General features: G+C 44.5%; 2 protein-coding genes across 2 annotated transcripts in view; one reads left to right on the forward strand and one right to left on the reverse strand.

Moving 5' to 3' along the window:
- The window catches only part of Adarb2 (adenosine deaminase RNA specific B2 (inactive)), a 541,704-nt gene that overhangs the window by 31,218 nt on the left and 483,733 nt on the right, over nucleotides 1-26,753 (reverse strand). Inside the window, exons 5-7 of the mRNA XM_050142297.1 lie at nucleotides 22,203-22,371; nucleotides 18,561-18,712; nucleotides 5,084-5,252 (exon numbers count right to left, since the gene is read on the reverse strand). Of these exons, the coding sequence (XP_049998254.1) occupies nucleotides 5,084-5,252; nucleotides 18,561-18,712; nucleotides 22,203-22,371 (490 nt within the window). The remainder of the gene's footprint in view (nucleotides 1-5,083; nucleotides 5,253-18,560; nucleotides 18,713-22,202; nucleotides 22,372-26,753) is intronic.
- On the forward strand, nucleotides 9,430-10,233 carry LOC126501575 (transcription factor BTF3). Its single transcript, XM_050142323.1, has one exon. It carries the CDS (start codon nucleotides 9,536-9,538, stop codon nucleotides 10,022-10,024), a length of 489 nt encoding a protein of 162 aa, XP_049998280.1. The 5' UTR covers nucleotides 9,430-9,535; the 3' UTR covers nucleotides 10,025-10,233.

Below are 26,753 nucleotides of genomic sequence, written 5' to 3' on the forward strand. Positions count from 1 at the left end.
ATGTATATGAGCCCTTGCAAATACATGTGTGCGTGCACACATACCCTATTTAGGGATGAATTCTAAGGAAGAATGAAGATTCTTTAAAACAGACAATAAGTGCACAGCCAGCCTCACATAAGTTATTTCTAGAATCTCTCTACACTTGGTGGTCTTAATATACCGGCAGCAGTTAGCTCCCTCCCTTCAATAGCAGTACACTTGTAGCCTATTCTAGCTCCCTTGGTGCAAATGCTATGACCCGACCAGTTTTGAGCTGCCAGTCTGAGGTCACTGAGCACAGACTTAGGAGGCACACTGGTTTGGGCAGCAGCTCATGACTTTATAAAGATGTTTGTAGTATTCCCTTATGTGGACATAGTAGCTGTAAATAATTCCAAAAGCACACATATTGGCCAGATGATTCTGAAGTGGCAAACTTGGAGTGTTTACTACTTTTAGTATAATTTAGCTGCGAGTGTGTATAATTTCATTTTTAATAATGACTGTATTTAACATCTGACTTTCAAAACTGCTTGAAAAATTTAATAATAAATCCCTGAGTGCAGCTGGTTCCAACGTGATGTGATATTGGGCGCAGTATATCATGTGTTACAGGCTGTGCAGCCCAGTGTATCCTCACAGTATTTTACAGACTATGTTTCCTGTATTTTTGCACGCGTAGAGCCTCACTTTCCTGAGCACTGAGTGTCAGTAATCCATTCAGTTAGCAAGTTTTGAATGGCCCTGTGTGTGAAGGCCCTCTGCTTTGAGCAGTATTTAAGCCCTAGGTTGAGATTTTGTTTTTGTACAGGCTAGAAAACAAATGAACAATCCGTTATCAGACTGTCTCTTTGTGAAGCCTTCGTACAAATAATGCACACTGCAGATGCTTATGGTCTTGAACCATTATCATAACATATGTTCCTGCTCAAAAATGGCAAATTTGCCTCTGTTCTAAAATAGCTCATGTATGAGCACTCATGTTCCTATGTTATGCTCAGGGTCTGGCTGTGGAGGAGGTACAAGGACTTCCATGCCAAAGGAAGTGATTCCTCTGCCAATTGCTCCAGCCTGGTCCAGACAGAACTGTTTAGAGTGACTGTATTATCTCTGCCACTGTTGTGGTCATCATTACCCTGTCCTCATCATCATTACCAATAAGCACTGTTTATCAAGAGCCATCATGTGCATCTCACTGTGACAGACACCATGCAAATCAAGTGGCATCAATGATCCCATGAAGGTCAAGCTCAAACACAAGCAAACAGCATTAGGTACCGTATCCCTGCCATTTCAGGGCAGGAGACAGGGTGTGTGATGGCATGGGATAGAAGGAGGGCAGGGCTGCAACTTCCCAGCATTCCCTGCAGGACAGGGAAGCGTTAGCACACTAGGTGATGAGAGGAGGTGGAACTGAGCAGGTAGTGTGAGCTCAGAGCTCTTTGGTTGGGGAGTGTGTGTGAGCAGCAATGAATGGAAGGAGGAAAGAGGAAAGGATGGAGGGATGGAGGGCAAGAATAGGAGAAAGGCAGGAAGATCCTGAGACAAAGGGAGAGACATGGAGAGTGACAGACAGAGAACTAGAAAGACAGAGGAAGAAACAGAGAGGGGGGCTAGACAGGAAGATACAGGGATAGATAGACAAGGGACAGAGACAACAAGAAAGACAGAAGAAGAGAAGAGACTGAGAGAACAAGAGAAAGTAAGGGAGGCCAGAAGAGAAAGTGAAGCTCAGAAGAAGGAAACTGGGAGGTGCCTTGAGGGGACACAGCAAGATGTGAGGGCATCTCTAAGTCCTGGCCTCCATCATACCCTGTTCTGTCCTGTCTCCTCCTACCATCACCACATCTGGCAAAGAGGAGTTAAGTAGGTGGATGGAGTGAACCCATCTGGTGCCAGGGCATTGGTTCCTGAGCTAGTTCAGGGAGTGGTCTCTCTGTGGCCAGCTGGAGCAGAGACATTACTGTTTCCCCTAGCAATTGCCTTCTTAAAAATAAAAGGCTAGAAGTGAGGTGTGGTCATACATGCACCCAGGAGGCTGAGACAGGAGGATCACTGCAAGTAATGCCAGTTTGAGTTTCACAGTGAGTTCTGGCTCAGTTTGTGCTACACCGTGTGGTCCTGTTTCAAAACCACCGGGAGAAAGCTGTGGTGGTGCACACCTTTAATCCCAGCTCCCAGGATGCCAAGGCAGGTGAGTCCCTGAATTCAAGGCCAGTCAGGGTTTCAGAGACAGCCAGGGTTGACAAAGAAGATCTGTCTCAAAAAAAAAAAAACCCTAAAATCCATGCCAAGCCAACTAAACAAATAAATCTTAATTTACCACCACCACCACCACCACCACCACCACCACCACCACCACCACCACCACCACCACCACAACAACAACAACAACAACAACAACAACAATTCCAACAAAAACACCAAGAGAAACAGTCTAGAGTATTTTCCCCATCCAGGACATCATTTGATTATCCCTGGAGACGATGTAACATGAACTTCTGCTTTTTTTCCAAGGGAATTTTATCAAAAAGATAAAGCCCGTCTTTTGAGCATTCCCATCGATAGACTTGCTGGCAACCAATAAAAGGTGGGTTCTGTAGCCCCTGTTTAATTTAGCATCTATTGATGTTTAAGATCCCAGAGACAAGATTTCATTTCTGTTGCATTAATTTTCTTCATTTTGCTGGAGAGCCACAGAATTAACTTAGAAAACTAACATTGTCTGAGGGTATCAAGAGAATTTTTGTTAAAGTGAAAATTGCTGCATTTTTTCTCCCTTTCACTCCAAGAAGAGATGAAAATATTGTAAAGAGGAATACATTTTCTTTTCAAAGATGGGCTATTTGAAGACTATAGGTTCTTCCCTGTGATACAGAAATCCGAGCTTTGATTTACGGTCATTTAGCCCTCTCCTTGTTCTGCCAAGCCAGGGCCAATCAAAGCCAGGGCCTAAATGGTGCTCTTTTTTTCTATAGCTACTTGGTAATTTCCCACGAGAATTTGGAATCACTCTTGATAGAGGCTCATGTTTTCCTGGCGCTGTAGCCCCAGAATCCTCACAGGATAGGGTCAAGAAGGAGACCTGGATGCTGATTTCTGGACTTTGGGGTGACACTTTGTGTTTCCATACACTGTTTGATGTCCCCACCTTGAAAAGCAAGCGGAACGTAACCCTCAGCACCCCTGGCTTTCGTGGGGTGAAAGATGCTCAAGAGAGTCCTTCAGGGCACAGAACTCAACATGGCTTAGCTGGTTCATGTACCTTTGTTGAGCATATAAGACACCTCACGTCTTATACAGGTACTGGGACACACATCTTGTGCCTCCTGGGACTTTAATTTACTGAGTCGTGTGTGTGTGTGTGTGTGTGTGTGTGTGTGTGTGTGTGTGTGTGTATTTGTGTATGTATGGTTACACATGTCTGTACTTCCGTAGGAAGATGTAAGATCCTTTGGAGTTGGAGGTACAGGCCTTTTCAGGACTCTTAGCTTTTTTTGTGGGCACCGGAATCAGAACTTCAGTACTCATAATTTCGCAGCAAGAGCGCTTGCCCACCAAGCTGTCTCTCCAGCCCACTCCCATTCTCCTTTCTAATCTTCCTATGCTATGGTTGCAGTAGCTTGGGGCTTTACAACTTTTTCAGGCAGGTTCAAGCTGCTGGGACTCCTCATCTCAATGCACAACTTGTAAGTATTTTCCAAACACATTTTATGGAACTGTTCCTGCAGTGGGTGGTATCTTTGGGCATTGGAATTGAGGTGTGCAGGGAATGGATCTTGGCATCACCATGAGGCTAAGGGGAGTGGGACGCACTCCTAGTGCAGGCCTTTCTCAAGTAGCAGGAGTCTGTGAAGGATGCTGAGATGCCCTTCCTGCAAATTCCTTCTGTGCACCTGGATGCTGAGGCTGCTCCTCTCTGAGAGTAGCCCGTGGAGGCTCTTGGAACACCTTTAGTGCAAAGTAAAAGGTGCGTCAGAGAAAAACTCTCTTTGTTTTATACTCGGTCGCATTCCCTGACAGTGATCACAGCATCCAGAGATGGCAGATCTTAGCCCGTCTTTTTCTTCCTCATAAAAGCAATTATTACAACTTAACATTGCAACAGAAGAATAATTAATCCTTGGGTCAGAGATATTTTACCTCACTGTGGTCACCTGAAATTTCTAGGAATGTGAGTTTGAAAGGTGCTTTTAACTCAAGCCGGTGGAATGAAAAATATGGAAGGGGATTTTGTCTGTCCAATTTCCAGGTGGGTCTATATATGTTTTTCTTTGGGTTCACCTTATTACTGACAAAATTTGGGAGCATGGGGGTGGGGGGTAGAAGGAAGGGGAGAAGGGGAGGGTTGAGGAGAGCTTGAGGGAATGGGATAGTTGAGATGGAGGAAGGACAGATATGAGAGCAAGGAAAGAGATATCTTTTTTTTTTTTTTTTGGAAAGAGATATCTTGATTGAGAAAGCCATTATGGGGTCAGCAAGAAGCCTGACTCTAGAAAACTTCCCAGGAATCCACAAGGATGACCCCAGCTAAGATGCTAAGCAGTGGGAATTTGGATTGATATTTTTAAAAAAGTAATAAAATAAAATAAAAAGCTATTACATCAAAAAGAAAAAAAAAGAGAAAAATATGGAAGGGCAGGGGCTCGGGCCATAGCTTAATTGGTAAATGTCTTGCTGCTCACATGGAAGGGTCTGCATTTGATACCTCAGAACCCACATAAAAGTCTTGTTGGGGTAGCGTGTGCTTGTAAACCCCATGCTGCGGAGTCAGAGATAGGTAAATTCCTGGGACTCGCTGGTCAGCTAGTCTAGCCCAAGGGTGAACTCCAGGTTCAGCGACAGACTCGTCCTCAAAATACAAGGTGGAGAATGACCGAGGAAAGCACTGAGCATTGACTTCTGGTTTTCCAATGCTCCCATATGTGTGCGCTTACACAACATGCATATACATATGAACACGCACACCTGAGTCCTTGATGACAAGCACCGTGTTTCTCGGAGTGGGTTCAATACTAAGACCTGTTTGGGACCTCTCTTTGTTGTCCTCCTTGAGGTCCATAGCTGGTTTTTAAAACAGAACAGCTAACTGGGCTCTTACCTGGCAATCTTGTCTGTGCAGGACATGGTGACTAGCTGCTCTCCCAGCAGGATGCCATCCCACGTCTGGACTGCACTGGGACCTCGGACAGGGACTGTCCCTTCCCCAGACTCAATCTTGGTGCGCAGGTGGCCTCGGAACTTCCTGACGATGTGCTTGCTGTTGTTCACTGGGAGAGAAGAAACGACTGTGAAAGGTGGCAGGGACACTGGTCCAGAGACACAAGGGTTTGTTTGCGGCAGCGACGGGAGGGAGTGTGACAAAAATCAAGCAGTCGGGGCACAGGGGTGAGTTGGAGACATGAAGGCAGGGTAGAATTTACTCACTTCAACAGTGAAATAGTTAAGATCTGAGATGCAGATTTCAGCCTGAGATTGGCCGACTATCCTATTAGGACCACAGAGCAGATGTCTCAGAGACTCTGTGGGGCCACATGGTCCCCATTTACCCTTCTTTGATGCACAAAGCTATCACTGGGCTGATTTGTCAAATAATGCATCTAACACTGAAATTTTGGACATCATTTTTTTTAAATTTTATTGATTTTTATTGAGCTCTACATTTTTCTCTGCTCCCCTCCCTGCCTCTCCCCTCCCCTCCAACCCTCTCCCAAGGTCTCCACGCTCCCAATTTACTCAGGAGGTCTTGTCTTTTTCTATTTCCCATGTCAATTAGATCTATGTATGTCCCTCTTAGGGTCCTCATTGTTTGGTCGTCAGAATTGAAATGTGTGATTTTTGTAAGTTGTAAATTACAGTCAGATCACCCTATTCACAGGGTCTGTAGCTGTGGATTCAACCAACTGAGGTTCAAAGACATTTGGTCCAAAGATTGCATCTGTCTTTTCTCTCGTTATTATTCCCTAAGCAATATAGTGCAGCAGTCATTTTTATCATATCTGCATTGTGTTAGGTATTATAAGTAACCCAGCAGTGATTTAGAGCTTATGGGAGGATGTGTATAGGTTATGTGCAAACACCATAGCGATTTAATAAGGGATCAGGACTCTGCAGGGAGTCCTGAACGGTCCCCAGAATACCCAAGGATATTGTATTTTTCCTTTGAGCTTTTCCGAATAGTTTAAAATAAACTTTACCAAACATTTATGGATATCACAATACCAGTTTTACGTAAACTTTTCTAGAAATAACAAAACCGGAAGAATACTTCCAAGCTGAAGGTGAACATAGATATAACCCGGAGGGTTAATTGTGAGAAAGAAAGGCATAGACCAATGTGCCTCGTGTGCATTCTAGAGAAACGTTTACAAATTACAGGCAGTCACACAGAAGGGATAATTGCTTGCAGTCAAGGAGGCTTGGTTTAGAAATGCCTCTCCACTTGTTCCCCAGCCACTGACAATTGTAAAGCCATGCCTAGCTTTCAGGTCACCAGAAGCAGGTGTTGGGTGGGGTTTGCCTCTCACGCTAGTCTAGATTTTTATCCCGGTGTCACTAACTTGCTGTGTGACTGTGGGAAAGCTACTTAAAACCATCGTGACATGGTTACTTCCTCTTAAAACAGCGTTGTCGATGGTGCTTAGCCGCTAGGCTGTAAGGGTTAGGAAAGCCAGCAGGTCTGAAGAGGCTGGGATAGCCCAGATAGCCACTGGCCCAAGAACAAATGAAGGCAATGTAGAAAAGACACACAGTGGCAGTTTCTGCAGCCATGAGGAAGAACGAAATCTTTACTGTTCAGGAAAGTAGATGGAACTGGAGGTCATCACTATGATAACCAATACTGACTGGTTCTGGCATCAATTAAAAGGCAAGCATACGTACAGTCATCATCTCTCTGTTCTGATTGTGAACGTGACTGGCTGCTTCAAGCTCCTCCCCAAATTTCCCTGCACTGAAGGACTGGAATCAGCGGCTGTAAGTTGAACAGCCCTTTTCTGCCTTAAAGTTGCTTTTGTCAGGGTGTTTTCTTTTTTTTTTTCCCACCTCAGTAGGAAGTTAAACTGGGACAACTGTGTTAAATAAAATGAGCCATATTCACAACAAATATCATGTGTTTCCTCTTACATGCAGAATTCAGATCTGAAAAATGTATATAGCTCCTTAAAGTAGAAGGGGGCTATGTGGGGGAACAAGAAGGGGTGGTGGTGGGAAGAGAGTCAAATATTGAATGCTTCTCTCTTATGAGGAAATTCATATATATATATATATATATGAAAGAAGAGGGAAATTATTTAGAGGGAGAGGGACCAGTAGGATGAGAGAATGGGAGGGAGGATGAGAGTCGATATGAACAAACTACAATGATATAGATGAGGAAAACGTCATACAAAACTCACTGTTGTGTGCAGTAATGGACACACACACATACATACATACATACACACACAACTTGGAGCATTTCTTAAGTACTGCTTACCAAGGGCTGAGATGAGGGAGGTATTTTCTTTGCCTGCAAATGTCAAACTTCCTGAGGCTGGTCTGCATATGTCTCTTACAAGTCCGCCCTGAGTTTTCCCTTCTTCCCAGACCCTACTTGACACATATACACCCATACACATTACAGTGTATGGTCCACAGTTACCTAGTGAACCAGCACAAACAAGAGAAACTTCTTTTTTTTTTTTCAAGAGAAACTTCTTACATTTGTTTTTTTTTTCCTTAAAAAATTCTGTACATCAAGTTTAGATAATATGGTATTAGACAAATGCCTTACTGCTTCATGTACAAATTCTGCACACAGTAGCATGAGTAATTATTAAAAATTTTAAAAAAGTGTTTTAAGACTTGAAGGCTACATAGATGTAGTTTCGCCCTCATTGATTCGCATCGACATACTGGACAGAGCATAGCCTGTTGTGGACATCTCTCCTGCAGAGATTACAGTGATTGTTTCCAGGGTACTTCACACTGATCCCAAGAGCTGATGTTCCTTCCAAACACATTTATAGGATATCTCTTGGACTGAAAGAAATTTCAAAGCTTAGGGAAGATAAACTTTTGAGTGACTCCAGACAGCTTTTCCACTGGGGCCAGTTTAATAAGTGATGAGATTTGTCCCTGTGCCATCCATGGAAAGGCAAACCAAGGAGAGAAACAGAGCCTAGATGTTGCATTAAGCAAACTTAAACAACACTACACGCTGGAAGATGCTGATGGTGGTAGTGAAGATGATGGTGACTGTGGAGGTATTAATGATGACCTCACCATTAGATGAGGTGGTATGGGAATGATGATGGCGGGGGTGCTGCTATGGTAGTGTGGATATGGTGGTGGTGATGATAATGGTGACCACGGTGATGATGATGGTGGAGACGATAATGACAGTGGTGATGAATATGACGATAATACTGATAATAAAACTGTAAATAATAAATATAGTTCATGTAACTCAAAAATACTTGAGATGACTTGGGTTTAACCCTGGACTTTTACACAATTCACATGGGGTCCTTCCCAATATTAACTTTCTATGGCAGATAGCATTGGGAATGGGGCAGATAACAATACTGACAGCTTCTATATAGCAACTATAGTGTTGTCCAAAGGTAAAGGACTTTACTATCCTGCCTGGGAGGCAGATTTCAGGAGATATGGTACTTGCTATCCCTATATTCTACAAAGACACTACGCAACATTTTCCAGGCCTTGAAAGTTGCCTATTATAGTTTAAAGGCCTTCTAAATTTTTACCATCCCTTAATGTCAAGCAATGAAAAAGCCTGGACAGGGTTACAGTGTTTCCTAGGAGTCAACTCAAAGTTTTAGGTTAGATTAATTTTGCCTCAAGAGCCAGGTGTGGGAGATGCTCCCACGTGTGTTTTCTTTGCCTTGTCTAGTGTGTTCCCTGGTGAGTCTGCGTGGTCCCAGGGTGAACTGAAGAGCTGGTGAGCTCCTACAAACCTTTTCCCCCGGCTCTGGATCTTTCTTGGCTAATTGCTAGAGGTAGGAGGGAGTTGAAGATGACACTTCAAGTATAATGAAATGCCAATCTAGCCAGCAACTGCGGGAGATTGACTTTAAATAATCTGCAGTAGGTCGAACGTGTCCTTGAGACAATGAAGATGTGGAACTTTAAAATCCTGCCTGTCACGTATCCACAGACAGTTCCAAGTCCATCAGACCACTGCACTCTGATTCTTATGCCCAGAGACCACCAGCCTCATTGTTACTGTGTTTATTAACGTTTTTGGATTGATAGTAAGAAAATAGAGTCATAATACGCTTTAGAAACTCGTCAGGTGAATATTTATTTTTTTACGAGCGGCTCAAAAGGGGTGGTGAGACATAACTAATTAAACATTATGCCTGCTCCAATGGTGTGTGTGTCCGTGTCCCTGTGTGTGCATGTGTTCAGAGATCAAAGTTAAAAATGAGAAAGAAAGAGCTGCCATCTTGCGTCCCCGCGTGTGTGCGCCTTATCTCAGCTGGTCCGCCCGAGACCCCCTGAGCGCGAACCCTAGTCCCCCGCGCGGCCCCATTTCCACTCCGACAAGATGAAAGAAACGATCATGAACCAGGAAAAACTGGCCAAGCTGCAGGCACAAGTGCGCATTGGTGGGAAAGGAACTGCTCACAGAAAGAAGAAGGTGGTTCACAGAACAGCCACAGCAGATGATAAAAAACTGCAGTTCTCCTTAAAGAAGTTAGGGGTGAACAATATCTCTGGTATTGAAGAGGTGAACATGTTTACAAACCAAGGAACAGTGATCCATTTTAACAACCCTAAAGTTCAGGCGTCTCTGGCAGCAAACACCTTCACCATTACAGGCCACGCCGAGACAAAGCAACTGACAGAAATGCTTCCCAGCATTCTAAACCAGCTTGGGGCAGACAGTCTGACTAGTTTAAGGAGACTGGCTGAAGCTCTGCCCAAACAATCTGTGGATGGAAAAGCACCCCTTGCTACTGGAGAGGATGATGATGATGAAGTCCCAGACCTGGTGGAGAATTTTGATGAGGCTTCTAAGAACGAGGCAAACTGAACGGAGGGGACTTCTGAAGAAGTGACTCTTGCAGAAGTTACAGGAGCTGCTATTTTATATCATGGCTGCTTTTTAAAGGTCTTTTGTTTATGGATCTGATCAAATCTAGATCGCTAATATTTTTAAGCCCAAGCCCCTTGGACACTGCAGCTCTTTTCAGTTTTTGCTTAAACACAATTCACTCTTTGCAGCAAATTAAGCTGAAGAAGCCTGGGAATAAAGTTTGGAAAAGGGTTAATAAAATTCTTTGCCTAGTAAAAAAAAAATGAGAAAGAAAGCAATTTAACAAGCAAAAACTCCCAACCCCCCGCAAAGGTATAAGAAAGGAAGAAAGGATTTTTAAATGCTAAATTAAAAATTCAAGTTGTCTTCAATTAGAACATTTTAGAAAGTGTATATTTGAAGTCGCCTGTCATTTACTCTAATAAAATCTCAAATAGTCACCATGTGGTTATGTAGGTGATCTTTGTTTTATTTGCATTATGAAACTATGAAAATGTATTGCTCTGCAATGCGTGAACAGGATCCTATGTAACATGTTCCTGTGTCCAGTAGAACATCTAAAGATAGGGATTTAAGGATCCGTGTTTTAGGTCCCTCACTGTCTGTGGGGTTGTGGCTCAGTTTTGTGCCTTGCCCTTTTACACAATGAATGTGACAGACTTAAATTGACTGCATTATGCACCTAGCACAACGCCGTAGATATCTATCTTATATAATCCTGTTATTTTATGACATATTGTGGAAGATTTATTATAGAATTGAATATGCTAAATCATTGAAAATGATGGAAGAATTGAGTTTGCCAGGTTAATTAACAAAAGGGGATTCATAAAGAGGCCACTGATGATTTGAGAGGAAGACAGACGTTGCTCAGCCATGGGGAGGTGTGTGGGTCGTGATATTCGTCTCTAACATTTAGGATCTTTAATACAACCCATCATTATTATTTAAAAAGTTTCTTACCAGTATGTATAATATGTTGAGTATATTCCCTCACCCTATTCCTCCCCTGCACCCCCTTTTCTGCCTCCTCACCCTCATTAGTTCCTTTTATTCTCCTAGACAATTTCATTTAATAAATACATGCATGGTTTTATGTGGCCATGTTAGCTTCAGGAACCATAACTGAGAGAGGACATGTAGAAGAATGAAAGTATCTCTCACCATGCATAAACATCAAACCAAATGAGTCAAAGGCTGCCAGAGAAGACCTGACTCTCTGAAATGGTCAGAGAAAAAAGTAAGTAAAAATACACCAAGATATAGGCATAGTCAAGGACTTTCCAACTAGAACCCTGGCTGCTCATGGAATAAGACCAACAGCCAACAAATGGGACCTCATGGAAATAAAAGTCTTCTGTACAGCCAAGGAAACTGTCTAGTGAGTGGAGGAATAGCCCCCATGATGGGAGAAAATCTGTGCAGCTAAGCCTCTGACGAAGGTTTCCTATCTAGAAGTAACTTTCAGGCATTTGGCTCCACCTCAGTGGACCTTGGCCTAGAACCAGAGGGAATCACAGGAGTGAGCAGTTTTGAGTTTCCCGAGAGGAACAAGTGGCTCTGGCTTGCAGAGACTGTTGCTGAGGCAGCTTTCCCCCTTCTGCTGCATGGAGCATACCATGCTGAGAGCCACGTGTTCTGCACAGAGCACTGTGTGGCCTTGGCAGAGACTCTGTCACATTGCCTTTTCCTTGTAGGCCTCTCTACTAAGAAACAAATGACCTGGCTGGTCAGGATGTGATTTAAGGTAGTTCTAAGCCAGTGACCTGAAACATGACTGATGTTGTGATTCTCCTCTGTTGCAACAGAATCTTGGCCAAAGAAAAAGCAACAGGAACCCAAATTTGAAAATTTTCTTAGGTAACCCCATAGGTAAACCATGAATGGATTGGAAGCAACTGAACCCAGTGCATTCCTAAGCTTGTAGACAACATATCTCTCTAAATATCATGAGCCAATTGTCATTGATTCTGTACTTAAAGATTTTGGTCAATATAGATGCAAAGAAACACAGAAAATTTACAGGACTTGTTGATATCACCAGCACCCTTGTCTTGTCCTTGGGACTTGGGAACCCTGCCTTTGGCCTCAGGGAGCTGGGTTGATCACCTAGAGTTTGACCTATAGTGCTCTAGGGACTCAGGAAACCTCCTGGCTATGAGTTGGAAAGGTCTCTGGGAGAAGGAAGTTACTCTTTCCTATTGCGGAGTTGGACATGACCTCCTAGAAATTCTAAATCAGGCTGTGTTCTCAGGGGTCTTCTAGTGATGCACGAGTGACCCCTGAGACAATGCAGCTATTGCTGTTGCCCTTGGTTGAGTCTCACAGGTTGAAGGTAAGCACCTGTTGATGAAGACATTACACACATAGGATGCAGGACTTGGATGACTTGAGTTATATCAAACAAGAACGCTTTCATCTTATGCTCTAGCTTCCACAGCACTAGAAAGTACTATATAAGTTGCCGAGGGAGGGAAGCAACTAGTAGCCTACATATCTGTGACGCCTATGGACAACAGTGATAAGCATGGCAAGATATCCATACAGGTGAAATAGTGGCATTCACATGTTGGTGGTAACCAATGGCTAAGTAGACTAAAGACTCACTCAGCAGGAGGGAAATCATGCCTGTTATTAGAAACCTAGCCCTGGGAATTGTGAGATCACGTACCTTAGAAAAGACTCTACTACTGCCACTTTGCTAGACTAGCATAATTGCCAACTGAATTCTAGATATTATCCTCATACCCATGGATAGGCGTAACTATCACTTCTCAGCAAGAAGATTCTATATTCAGCAAATGGAGACCATTAGAGAAAACCAGACACATTGCAGAGAATGGGTCACGTGTACCCTAGACTCAGTGAGTACATCTGCAGCCAGCACAACTTCTAGACCTATGTCTCAGGGGACATAACAGAAGAGATTGCAGACAGATTGTAAGAGTCTCAATACCAGGAAGTCTGCTGTGAGATGTCTCTTCTAGAAATGGGTGCATAAGCAAGACATAAACAATGATAATATCAACAGACATGATAACATGGAAGGGTCAGACATCATAGGGTCTCACCCTTAGACAAAGAATATATGCAAAAGAAAAATGAGCCTCTCCCAGGGATGAGCCCCGCCACCAGCTGGTCATCCAATACAAAGTGGCCAGCCCTGAAAATCATAAATACATAAACAACAAAATGGACTCAGTAGGTTTTATTTCTATATTTGTGCAAAACAATCTCAGCAGAAAGTATTTATATATTTGTCTATCATCTATCTATCTATCTATCTATCTATCTATCTATCTATCTATCTATCTCTGTAATAATCAAGAAAGAGGCTCTCAATTTGAAAATGTAAGGATGGATATGGAAGGGATTAGAAGTAAGGGACATGGGTCCTGGAGTGATAAAAGGGAATAGGGGACATCTGTAATTCTGTTTTAGTTTAAAATGTGTTAGAAATCATCGCTCAAAACTCTGGAAGGTGTTGGGGATACGGTTCTGTTTTAGAGTTCTTGCCTCACATGAGTGAATCTTTGAGCCAGATTCCAGCACCACACTAACTGGGTGTGGTGTTACACCACAACCCCAGCAGAGGAGGAGAAATAGAGGATTGAGAGTTTGAGGACACCTTTGGCTACATAGCAAATTAGAGGATAGCCTGGGATTCCTGAGAGCCTGTCTTAAGGAAAAAAAAAAAACCAAGGCAAACAAAACTACAACAAAACTACAATAAACAAACAAACAAACACAACAGACTCCAAAACCTAAAACTGTAATCTTTTTCATCCTTAGGCTGTTCTGTTCTGTGTTTCTACACTGATTAAAAGGAAGGAGAACAATTTATGTCACACAGTTAGGTCTCTTGGACTTAGAGTCATGTTGTCGTTGCGCTTGTAGACTCTGATAAATCACATGTGGTCACATGGCCTTATGCATGTATGTGTTCTGTGTTATATACACGTGAGCTCAGGTGCACATGTTTATATACATGACATACATATGCGTACGCATGTGAGGGAGAGGATGAATGATCCTGCCACAGCTGCGAGCTGATGAAGATCAGCACACTGTGGGCTCCACCAGGAGCTGCGCAGCAGCTGTCTTAGACCTAATGACAGAGTGGGACTAAAGTGACAAAGAGCTTCAGTGATCGGCTATGTCAGTGCTCTGTGCCTGGCAGAGACAGAAGCTCGGGAAGGCAGAATCCTGCCCAGGAGCTTCCTTTGCTCTGGAATGTCCAGATGAAGATCTCAGTGGAGCTGGCTGAGTGTGTCTGTGCTCTTCCATTTCTGTGCTTAACAACACCACACTGACAGTCAGGGCCAGGAAAGAGGGCTCCCAGTGTTTCATTTAGGAACATGGTCCCTCAGCCCCTGAGTTTCTGGTATAGCGAAGTAGGAGTTTCTGCAAATTAACTTGTAGGGAGTGGGTGGTGCCAGCTTGTGGACCTCTAGGAGAGCTCACAGGAATTTTCCCAGAGGCTCTCTGCGAGCCTGCCTTTGGCCAATTGTCACTATTGTCTTTGGTCCTTTGCTGGCCCTGGAAGAAGCCCCTAAAAGCAAAGACCTGGATCACTTGAATTCCATTATCCAGCAGTTCAGCCCTCTGTAAAGGGGAACAATAAAAATAAAATCAGTGTATGAGGGACAGCGGGGAGAGCTGTAGCAATGTCTCTCAGGTGGAAATTGAGGAAGCTGTTCCTGAGAGGCGTGGGGGATGCCCAGCAGTCTCTCTGAAGGCTCCTTCAGAGGACAGCACGCAGTTGGCTTTTCTTGCCCTTTTGGAGCGATGAGGGGAAAATGATGCATGGCTTTTAGCTGATGAGTTCACTTTGCAAGACAGCAAGTGCCTACCTTCTCTGTGCTCCCCGGCGGGCCGGAAGACACCCGCTTAAATCAGAAGTATGCAGGCCTAGCATCTTGCCTTTGCCTGCCTTATCTGTAGCAACACTGTGAGGAAAAGGCTTCATTTTTTTTCCTCCTACCAGCACCTGCCACTTCTTAAAAGCGCCATGAAATAAAAGACATCTGTGTGTGGAAGCGAACCTCAGGGGGCCTCTGAGAATGCATTTGTTTGCTTTTCTAAACCACTGACATTGCAAGTTGGAACCGAAGGCTGAGAAGCCACACTTGGTGCTTGATGTACAGAGACACGGGAAAGCCAATGAGCCAGAATGGTCCCCACAGGGGACCGAGGCCTCAGGCAGGGTCGACATTTTTGTGGTCCTCACTTAGCCCTCTCCTAACTCCTGCTGGGGCTACAGAGAGGCCAAGGAGGGAACTGAATAAATTAGAACTAACTCCGAATGTTTCAAAGAGCTATTGGGAAATGGACCAAATTTCACTGCTATCTAGAGACGTTAGGATCATGTAGATCTACCTTGATGGATATTATTAAGAAAATGAATCAGATCCTTCCTTCCTTACCTTTTTAATCTTTCTCTTTCCCTCTCTCTCCCCACCCCTTTACTCTCCCTCTTTCCCTCCTCCTTCCCTCCCTCCAAGCATGCATACTTGCGCACGTGTGTGTGTGTGTGTATGTGTGTGTGTGTGTATGCCTTAGCATCAAAAACCCTGGGTTTACAGATGCTCCTGGCTTCCTTTTTTCACAAGGGTTCTAGGGATTCAAACTGAGACCCTCATGCTTGTACCACAAGCACTGTACCCGCTGAATCATTTTTCCAGCCCAAGGTGTGGCCCAGACTGGCCTCAAACTAATGACCCACCTGCTTCTGCCTATTCAGCATATTTTACCAACATGCATCACCATGACTGGCCAACACATGATGTGCTGATTAATTTTTTTCTCAGTTTTTATTAGTTCTTTGAGAATTTTGGACAATATGCCTTGATCACATTCAACTCCCTTTTAACGCCTCCCAAGTCTTTCCACTTTCTTACCCACCCAAGTTTTAATAGTCAACTTGATTAGATTACGGAACATCTAGGTTAGTGGGATCTATGAAGACATCTCCAGAGACCATTAGCTCATGAGGGCTCTGACCTGACTACTGGAGTAATTCTTAATGGATCTGAAACACCATGATATCATTGGGAGTGGTGAGAAATAAGAGTTGGAGTCTTTGGAGGAAGGAAGCCACTGGAGATGTATCCTTGGGGTTATAGCTTGCCGTCTGTTTTACCTCTGCCTACTGCTTCCTGGTAACCATGATGTGAACATACCATGCCTTCCTTGTCATGATGGTCTGACACTTCTGCAAACATGACCCCAAACAAAGCCTTCTTCATTTAGGTTGCCTTGGTCAGGTGTTTTATCACAGAGACATACAAACGACCAGACATACAAAAGAGCCTAGAAAGCTCTTCCAGCACAGACAGTGAAGCTAAACAGTTGTACGTGCATTTCTATATAAACACAGTTAACTTTTTCTGGGATTCATTTGAGCTAAATAAAACATAAAATACTTTATGCAAAAAGCAATATAGTATATGAACGAGATCTGAGTCTCAGGAAGTTATCAAACCATTAAATGTGTCCTGTGCTCAGAGAAAATCTCCAGTGGAAACACATCACACTCTGTGGTTATTAAGGGTTGGTTCTAACCCTCTTTTCTCCTTGTAGATGAGGTTACATTTATGATCCAATCTCCAAAGCCAGGAAAGGAAGAACATTTATCACATTCCTGCTGTGTGCCAGGCTTGTGTAGAGGATGCTCACAAAGACAAAGAAGACACTGGAAAGCAGTAGGTCTTTAAATCCATATATGTTTAGCCCATTTGTCTACCTCTCAAGTTGGATAATTACTCAAAAAAGTTCTTTTTCATTTTTGTCAACTCCATTGCTCTCCCTTAAGAAAGAGTTTGGCAGGGATTCCCTACATTTCACATGCTTTAGAAAGTAAATGGGAGAGCCAGGCTGGAGTGAGAATCAGAAAAGGGAACACACCATCTGAGAAACTACAACACTGCCCCAGCAGGGTGAGGGTGGTGGTGGTGCCTAGCCAACATGATAGTAGACACAGCTTTGGCCCAAGGGCAATGGGAATAGAATAAACCATGGGAGATCACAGAGCACAACACTTCCTTCCCTAAGACTTTTAGAGAAAGTGTGTGTGTGTGTGTGTGTGTGTGTGTGTGTGTGTGTGTGTAGGAGGCCACCTGTTTACTCCGGATGCCCAGAATGGAAATAATCACACGGAAACTATATTCTTTAAATCACTGCTTGACCCATTAGCTCTAGCTTCTTATTGGCTAACTCTTACATCTTAGTTTAACCCATTTCTAGTAATCTGTATATCACTACCAGGCTGTGGCTTACCAGCTAAAGTTCTGGCGTCTGTCTCTGGCAGTGCTCCATGGCTTCTCTCTAACTCCCCCTCCTTTCTCCCAGCATTCAGTTTAGTTTTCCCCACCTACGTCTATTCTACCCTATCAGGCCAAGGCAGTTTTCTTTATTCATTAATGGTAATCACAGCATATAGAGAGGACTCCCATATCAGTGCACATGTCTGTGAGATGGTCACTTTCTGTACAAGCTTGAAGACCTGAGCTCACACCTTTAGAATCATGTAAAGCTGGGTGCAGTGTTGAACATCTGCAATCCCAGTACTCCTATAGTGAGATGGGAAGCCGAGACAGGAGAATCCCCCGAACTCAGGGGCCAGTGAGCCTGTTGTGCACAGCCACAAGCAACAAAGAAAAAAAACCTGTCTAATAAAGTGGAGGGTGAGGATGGATGCTGAGGTTGTCTTCTGACCTCCACAGGTGCACTGTGTCACACATGTGTCCATGCGTATGTGTGCGCGTGCACACACACGCACGTACACACATCACACATATGTACAAATCAATAAATAAATAAGGAAAGAATGAAAACAGAAAAAGAGTTTGGAAGACTGTGAGTGTGTGTGTGGTATACACATAAAAAAGTAAAAGATGTATGCATGTTACAATAATAGAATCTAGCATAATTTAAGTGAGAAGGTAAGAGTCCTTGATTTTTCTCTTTTATTGTCAAGGCACAGTGGCATCAATGACACCAAAGACGTTGTGGACACCCACTTTTGTTCTCCCTCCTGGGAATGCACAGCGGTAAGGGAGGGGACTGGCACTGTGGGTCCTAGAGAAGGGTTTAGTAATGGAATTTTTAAGTTAATGGACACTATACTTTGGCCCCTGGCTATGTTGCAAAAGTTGAGTTTCTTTCTCATCCAAGTTGCAAATGAAGGCAAAAAGAGCTAGTTTGAGTTTGCTTTCACCCCATGTAATTCTCATTTGCTTTCTCTTTGGTTCCATTTTCCAGCCTGGGATACAGGGATTGTCTGACCTATTAAAACAAAGCAGAGTGCTATGGTAATTCTATAGCTAATTTTAGACCCCAAACTACTTTTCTGCAATGGTTGGAGCAATTCAGACTGAGGTTTTGGAGGTATCTAGCTAATTGTAGCAATGATTCACATCCATCCATCCATCCATCCATCCATCCATCCATCCATCCACACTACACACAAGATGCCTTGGCCAAGGTGGCCTGGCATTGTTTATTGACAAGAGGCAAACTTGTGGTTTCTTACAATCTGTGGTGATTTCGTAGGGAGAGTTGAGTCTGGCATCTCCGCAAGGGGACGTGCTCACATAGAGATGGAAGAGGATGTTTTCTCGAAGCCTGTAGCCTCCTTCCTTTAAACGAACGAATATTGATCTCTCGGAGTCTTCTCGATGCTTGCTATGGACACAAAGAGGATGTAGGTCACTTACAACAAAACAAATGAAGATGTTCTGCTGGTGCTTGCTTTTGTCTTGTTTTGTGGGGTTAGCAGTTCCCCAGCTTTTACCTTCTCTACGCTCATATGTTGTTTGCCTCTTGCATGAACACTTTGGGAACAGGCCTCAGTGAAACTACCTAGGAACAGACACAACCAGCAGTAATGTTTCCCTCTCCATCCTCCCTGAGCAGTCACACTTTAGCTCTCTCTCTCTCTCTCTCTCTCTCTCTCTCTCTCTCTCTCTCTCTCTCTCCCTCTCTCTCTCTCTCCTCTCTCGTGTGTGTGCATGTAGGTCAGAAGACAGCTTCAGGTGTTATTCCTCAGGTCCTCAGGTATCATCCACCAATTTTTTTTTTTTTGACATTGAGTCTTGGTTTGGAACTCATCGTGTAGGCTAGGTTGGCTAGTGAGCCTCAGGGGCTGCCTGTCTCCACCTTCTCAACTCTGGGATTATAAGCACGTGCCACTGTGCCCGGCTTTTTCCCTCTTCTTTTTAGGCATGAATTCTTAGTGTCATACTTTGGTCTTCATTCTGTGTGAGAATCACTTTACAAACTGAACTATCTCTCCAACCATTTGAGATCTATCTTTTACAAGCCAGTATCTACCATTACAAAACCACAGTCCTCTGTGCCTGCAAGTCACCATTCACGAGGTGTCCTGAGACACTACTGACTAAAGCAGCCTAAGTGGGCGCTAGGGTGTGCAATGGAGGGAAAAGAGATTTTAAGCAGTGTCTGAGCTTGAGTGCCAACAAACTAGGTGGAAACAGCAAACAGTGCAGAATTGGCTTTTTAAAAATCATTCTGGGTAGATCTAGAACAAACCCATGCCTCCTAATCTTGGAGCTTTATATCTTCTTGCTTCATGAAAACCTTCTTTATAGCCTTTAACCCCACATTTTGAGCAACCCTGCCTCCCTAAGGAGGAACGATACCACACTGGGCATTGAAAAACTGAGCTGTGTTTTTTCTTCCAGACCCTTCTGCAAACCCCTGCAGTCTGCTTTCTGCCATTCTTGCTGTTTGTACAAGTTCTGCCCCGTTGGTGATGATTTTGCATCGCAGGGCCTTGAGATCTCCTAGGCAGCAGAATGGACATTGTGTCCCCAGAAATCCTCGAGACTCCTCCAAGCTTAGTTGTTACTGCCTCCTTTCTTGTGCCCAAGCAGACTCCTCCATCATGTGTGGCTCTTCTCCTGCAGTCCTGTGAGCAACTGCATCCAGTCTTGGTTCCCCAGTGCAGAGCCAGACCCACGGAGGGAAAGCTCACTTGTTCTTGAGACCCTTGGCAGCCATTTTTGGTACCCTCCTGCATACAGGGATGGGTGTGACCATTTTAGATTTTTCCAGATAACTGTGAGGTGCCTAAAATGCATCCAAACCCGGGCAAAGATAAAAATTAATTGAGTGTATTAAGGTATTGCCTTTATTTGAGTCTGCTTGGCATCAATTGGGCCCTTTTTCCCTTTGTGTGACTTCTGCACTTGCTAACAGGTTCATGTGAATGAGCCACTCACTAAAGCCCCTCTAAGAGGCCGTTATTAGTGGATTCAAGGAACCCTGTTTCAAACGATAAGAAAGGGCAGCCGGAAGATGCAAAAAAAGAACATTCTGTCTAGGAGACCCATGGCAATTAAACCACTGTGACTGGCTTGCTTCAGGAATGTGTATGGAGTGTCACATGAGCAAATCTACCTGTGCTTCTGCTGGGGTTTATTGTGTCTTCCAGAGAGATTCCAGCTAATATGACAGCCTGCTATTTCCTGATGGCTGCCATGGGGACATCAGAAATTCCATCAAATTGACTACATTTCTTAGCACCTGTTCATTCCAGAAAATCATCGTTAAAACGTATATGGCAGGCTTAGGAGATGGCTTGGTTGGCAGGCATGAAGATCCAAGTTTATTTCCTAGAACCTACGTTTAAAAACATACGGGATTGCTGGCATGCGCTTTTGATCCCACGCCAGGGAGGTGGAGACAGAGCTGATTCTCATCCCTTACTGGCCAATCAGATTACCCTGTTTTGGGAGTTTCAGGTCGGTGAAACCTCCTGTCTCAGGTAGATGGCTTCTGAGAAATGACATCTGAGGTTTGTCTCTGATCTCCACCTTCGCACACCCATGCGCACACAAGTACACACATGCACACACAAGGGTACATGACTTTACTCAAATCTCCTGACTTGAAATCTAAAAGTCTAGGGAATGGATAATAATCCCCACGTATTTGGTAATGTGGGGATGTGGGGATCTGAGGCCACCAGGACAGGGTGACTTGACTTCTTAGGACAAGAACTACAAAGTATCGAATACCTCTATCAAGGTGGCTACCGTGTATTTTGTAAGAGTCATTTGCCTTTGGTTCACACAATGAAAACAGCCTGACCCTGAGATTAAAACTGGGGACAGGAAATAAAACGACAGCCCATTTATGAGCCTGGCCCGTGAGAGATGGCCCTAGCTAGACATGAATAATTCTGAACTGTCTAGGAAGCTACACTGGTTGAGAAATTCTCAAACCCAAACTGACCAGGCTGCAGAGGGGACCCTCTTTCTTTTGTAGAAATTGCTGACCTGTGAGCCCTGCTTGAAGTGGACACAATTTTGTCAGAGTGGAGCAGAAGTGTCAGTGTTAACCTGGCACCTTTCCATGGCCGAAATGAAGGTTTTCCCCAGGGAGCAAGCTAATCGATTCAAGTTATCTCACATTATACCAAACAGTCTTTCAACTCCATCGACGGAATTGCAGTTTCAGAGAGCAATGACTCCTATTTCCTGAGAGACAGCCAAGTCAGTTTCCTCCTTTTCTTCCTCTTTCCCTCCCCTCCCTCTCTCTTCTTTCCTCCCTTTCTCTGTCCTTCACCTTCTTTTCTCTGTCTTTCCCTGTTTTGTCCTCTCCTTTTTGGTGTTTGCATTTTTTTTGTTGCAAGAAATTCCCTGCGATCCATGGGTGTATTGCTTTCTTGTCCCATTGACATTTGTAATTTGAGGAGCAGGTTGGATAAATAGCTTACTGAAGATATGTAAGATCCAGGGAATGGCTGTGCCCTGCGCTCTTGTGAATATCTGAGTTTCATAAAGAAAATTGCTTTTTTGAGGGATGTTATCGTTGCTGCCTGAGTGTTTTAGTTGAAAAAAAATCACCAAGTGGAATGAGCCATGGCAAGGTGTCTTCCTGTGTGTCATGCCTGTGGGCACCTGTGCGGTAACTTGTGTGTGTAACCTGAAGGCAAGCAGTATGCTTCCCGGAGTGAGATGTTGGGTGTAATGCCAAATCAGGCAACTGAACACTTCCGTGTCTGTGCAGTATCCAAAGGGCGCTCCAAGTCTGAATAAACACAGATGCTATATGGTGCCAAGTGCATGGCACATTCTGAACTGCCTTGTCGCCTGCCTTTTCACTAGCTAAGGTGTGTCAGACCTGCCCATGCCAGGGGCCCCTTTACCTCAAGTGCAGCTCCAGCTGAGTGTAGAGGAAGTGAAGAAATGCCCGCCTGGCCACAATTTCAGCGTGGCAGTCGTTGACAACGAGCCCCTGGTCACTGATGTGCTCACCGCTGATGCACTTGGTCCCAGAGGACAGGACGATGACCTGCGCCTGTTTGGTGTCCAAGCCTAGGGGACACAGAGGGTGGTCAGAACAGCTTAGGCTGCAAGGACGTCACTGCAGGGAACGTATCAACCTTCCTGGAGCCACCAGCCTTGGTGTTTATGGCAGGGTGACGATTAGTCTTTATTGTCAGCCTGACTATATTTAAAATCACCTAAGGAGATTTGTGAGATGTGCTTCCAGGTATATTTATAAATCTGTTTCCAGAGAGGACCAACTGTTGGGGAACTTTCATTCCGGATGTGACAGCACCATCCCTTGGGCTGGGAACCTCTGCGGAACAGAAGGCGCTGACAAAGGAACAAAGTGGAGTGTGGATAATTTCCTTTTCTCTGCTTCCCAGCCCACTAGGGCGAAAGTTTCTCTATCCTATTATGCCACCCTGGGCACAAGGGACTGAAATCTCTGAAACCATGCACAAAATAGATAGACCCTCCCTTTACATTGCTCTCAGTCTATATCACCACAGCCACGCAAAGGTCCGGTCCCAGACTGACAGACGTCATTCTGAGATCTTGAGACTGGGAGCAACATGGTCACTCTTGTGTTCTGCCCCAATGACTGTTGACCTGATGAGAAGTAAAGAGTTTTTTTCTTTTGTAGCAGAAGTTTGTGGAAATATTGATACTAGAGATAAAGGAGAGACAGTCATAGTCAAACTTGTCTCTGGAAGAGAAGCTGGGCCACCTCAGGGGTTTTAAACGGACAGAGGTTGGGCTCTTAGTCCTGTGTGCAATAACAATCCAAATTCTACCCTCGGAGATTCTGCCACAGGTGCTTGCCCTCCGGAATGACAGCTGTATCTTCACTGAGATGGAAGTGTCAGAGAGGAGGTGCGCAGCAGGCCCATAGGGCCCAGGAAGGACCCCTAGCTTGGGATCTGTCTTGCAGACACATCTGTATTTTCAGGGGGAGAGGTGGCCCCAAGTGTAGCATGAATATATGGCCCTCCTAGACTCTTGTGTTTGTAAGCTCACTCCCTAGGGAGTGCTGGGTGGGGAAGTTGTGGAGCATTTAGGAGGTGGAGCTTCCCTGGAGGAAGTGGGTCTCTAGGGACAGGGACAGGCATTGAGAACTCACAGCTGGCCCCATCTCCTGTTCACTCTGCTTCCTGATCATGGATGCATGACCAGTCATCATCAGTCACTATGTGTTCCTGCCATGGTGCACTGTATGTTATAGGCTCTGGAACTATAAGCCACAGCAGACCCTTCCTTTCTTATATTGCCTCCTGTCAGCTCTTTTGCTGCAGCAGTGAAAAACGTTACTGGTATACAGGGTGTTGTGGAGACACCTGGGCATATGCAAGGGCTACAAACATTGGCTTTTTCTTTCCTTCAGTTTTCAGGATCCGTGTGAATTGTGGAATTCAGACGACGTCATTCCTTCACTTCCTACCCCAAATGTACTTCTCTCTCTCTAAGTCCTGCTGGATTCTGCCCTTTGTTTTACTTAGCACACGGTTGAGTCCTGTGGGGACACTTGCCTTTCAAAGCCTTATACCTCAGTGGAGGTCAGCCCTGTAGCCGGACAAGGTTCAGTGGTTTGGAACACTCAAGAGCGTGTGGTTTGTGTACAACTCGTGCCTCAGGAGCAAGGCAGAAAGCAGAATGTAGCTACGGGGCTGATGTTTAGGCCTCTCAGGGCACAGGCGTGTGAAGGCTGGTGACATGGCACAGGGTCAGGTTCAGAACACGCCCCCTCCACGATCACATGTCAGAGGCTGATGAAGTGGTGTCTGGGGTGGGGGTGTCTCTTCTCTAGGTCACCCTGTTTAAGGTTGGACACCTTATCAGAAGTGGGTGCTCAGGGCAGACAGAATGACCAGCTCCACTCTGAGGCTACTACATTGACTGCAGCCTTGAGAAGGAGCTCTGAGCTGTGTCCATGACCATTGCTTGGGATCCGGTTTGACTCTGATCTCATTCCAGGGACTCTGATTTAGGGGCACATGTTTATAGGCATGTCCTGAATCTCTAAATCTTAAAATCTTTGTATATGTTCATCCTACATGGTATTGTATTACACAAGGAAATTTAAAAATGTTCCTTTGACAGTTTCATATATATATTATATATATATACATATATATATATACACATTGCAATCACATTAATTTCTTTACCCTTTCTTATCCCCACTTGATCCCCACCAACCTCACTTTTTCTGACAAGGTTTCAATTGTCCCACTTTTATGTCCATTTGTTTTGTTTTTGGCTTTTTTTTTTTTTGGTACCCACTGAATGTAATCAGGGCCAGATGGGTAGCCACTGGAGCATGGACACTCACCAGTGGGTACCACTGAAAACAATGGCTTCCCAGCCCCAAGTAGCCACATATTGCCATTATTTCCCAGGGAGGGCCCAGCCCACTTAAGTCCCTCCCACATCTTTGATGGACTATTGATGGGCCCGCTCTTGTAGGCCCTGTGCAGGCCACTGAAACTGCTATGAGTTCATGAGTACATTGGCCAAGGCTGGCCCAGGAGACAGCATTTTATGGCTCTGCTCTTAATCGTCCGGCTCATACAAAGAATGTTTTAATATAAGCATATATTGTATATTTGAAACATTTTCACTTCATCATCTACTTCTCTGTTCTCATCACTCTCTCTCTCCCATTAGTGCCCTTCATCTCCCTAGACACTTCTGCTTCTATTTTATTATATATAATACATTTATATATATATGATTTTAGATATCTATATAAAATCTATACTTCCTGACTCTTATATCTAAGAATAATGTCACAAATCCATAAAAGCAAAGGAAGGGAGGGGGGAGTCATACTGGAAACTGTAAAGCTGCCCTCCTTCTCCCGGGAGCTGCGGGATAGACGGGAGGAAGCAGGCAGCAGAACTTCTGCTCACATTCAGCGCTTTCCCTGGCTCAGAGGCAAATCTCCCAACGCTGAGGTTTCGTAGAGGCACCAAAGGAGTAGCCCCAAATTATTTCTCTCCTTTCTGGCCTATTTTCGGGACACACAACTGCTGGTCTTTGGGGCTATAAAACCTGAGAAGTAAATAACTTTTATGGAGTGATTTATAGGACTGTGGAAGTGAGCTTCTGCTAGGGACCAGCAGAAGGAATTCTAACAACTCCATCAAGATCGCCAGAGGCATTTTGTAAAACACCTTCGGTTATCATCACGTCCTCTAAAGACTCTCACTGCAGGGCAAGAGCAAGAGCAGAGAGTTTGGAGGCCACAATGACAGAATGGCCACTTGAAAACACGCTCTTTGAGGTGTCAGAGGGCTGGCTCAGTGGGTAAACAGCCTGAGGACCTGAGTTCGAATCCCCAGAACTGATGTAAAGTCAGGTGCTGTCGCCTGTGCCAGTAATCCCAGCATTCCTACAGTGAAACAGGACCAGAGAGGCCCTGGGAGCTTGGGGGACAGCTAGCTAGCAGTGACAAACACAAGCGACCCTGTTTCCAACAAGAGGGAAGGTTAGGACTGACACCTGATGTTGAACTCTGACCTCCACAAGTCTACCATGGCATGAGTACACACACACACACACACACACACACACACACACACACACAGAGAGAGAGAGAGAGAGAGAGAGAGAGCTCCCTGAATAACCAGTTTCCGACCTATAAAATGGGGGATACTCCCTTCCTTACACCACTTTGCCATCTCCAAATTTTTACCTTTTTTTCCCCCAATTTGATCAACTGTTATGAGATGACAAATAGTTCATACTACATAAAATAAACAACACTAGACATTTCATGACTTATTTTTCACAAGACAATGCCCATCTACTCAGTCAGAGCCAAAGGAACTTGGTCAACAAAACTGGCTCTCTGGAAACCTTGAAAGCACATTCTAAATTTAAGGTCTTTAAAATATGTCATGGCCGCCGCTGTTTCAGAAGACTACGAAGAAGGCCAAAGATGATTCTTTCTCCTGCCCTCATGGATGCAAGTGTGAGCACACATATTCTCCTCGCTTTAATGGTGAATGCCTGGAGAACAGAAAGCAGAATCTCCATGAAATCCTCTAAGAAGGGGCTCCCCAGGAGTCTGTAATTAGAGAGATGGCTTCAGTCCTTGTCGGAGGATCCCATACAAATCCAACTCTCAAGGTCCCGCCACTGAAAGTCAGAGCATGGGTTGGGATGCCCACCGGCTCTGCTCTATGTGTGCGCACGCTGCTGTTTGCTGAGGTTCGGATTCTGTGTGGTGCGCGGTAGGTGCAGAGCGCTGGCTTAGCCTCAGATTTTCCTGGACTCTGTTAAATCCTTTGATAAATTTATGTATGAACCATTTCTTTAAAGAGATGATATGCAAATTGGGCCCCCCAGTGGAGCAGACCTTCCATTTTTAATAAGATTTACTTTTCCGAGCGCAAACAGTGCTGACAGCCTTGTAAAGTACTCGA

This window comes from Alexandromys fortis, unplaced genomic scaffold (genome assembly GCF_014885135.2).
Source record: "Alexandromys fortis isolate MF-2015 unplaced genomic scaffold, M_Fortis_MF-2015_v1.1 scaffold_5, whole genome shotgun sequence".
Taxonomy (NCBI): domain Eukaryota; kingdom Metazoa; phylum Chordata; class Mammalia; order Rodentia; family Cricetidae; genus Alexandromys; species Alexandromys fortis.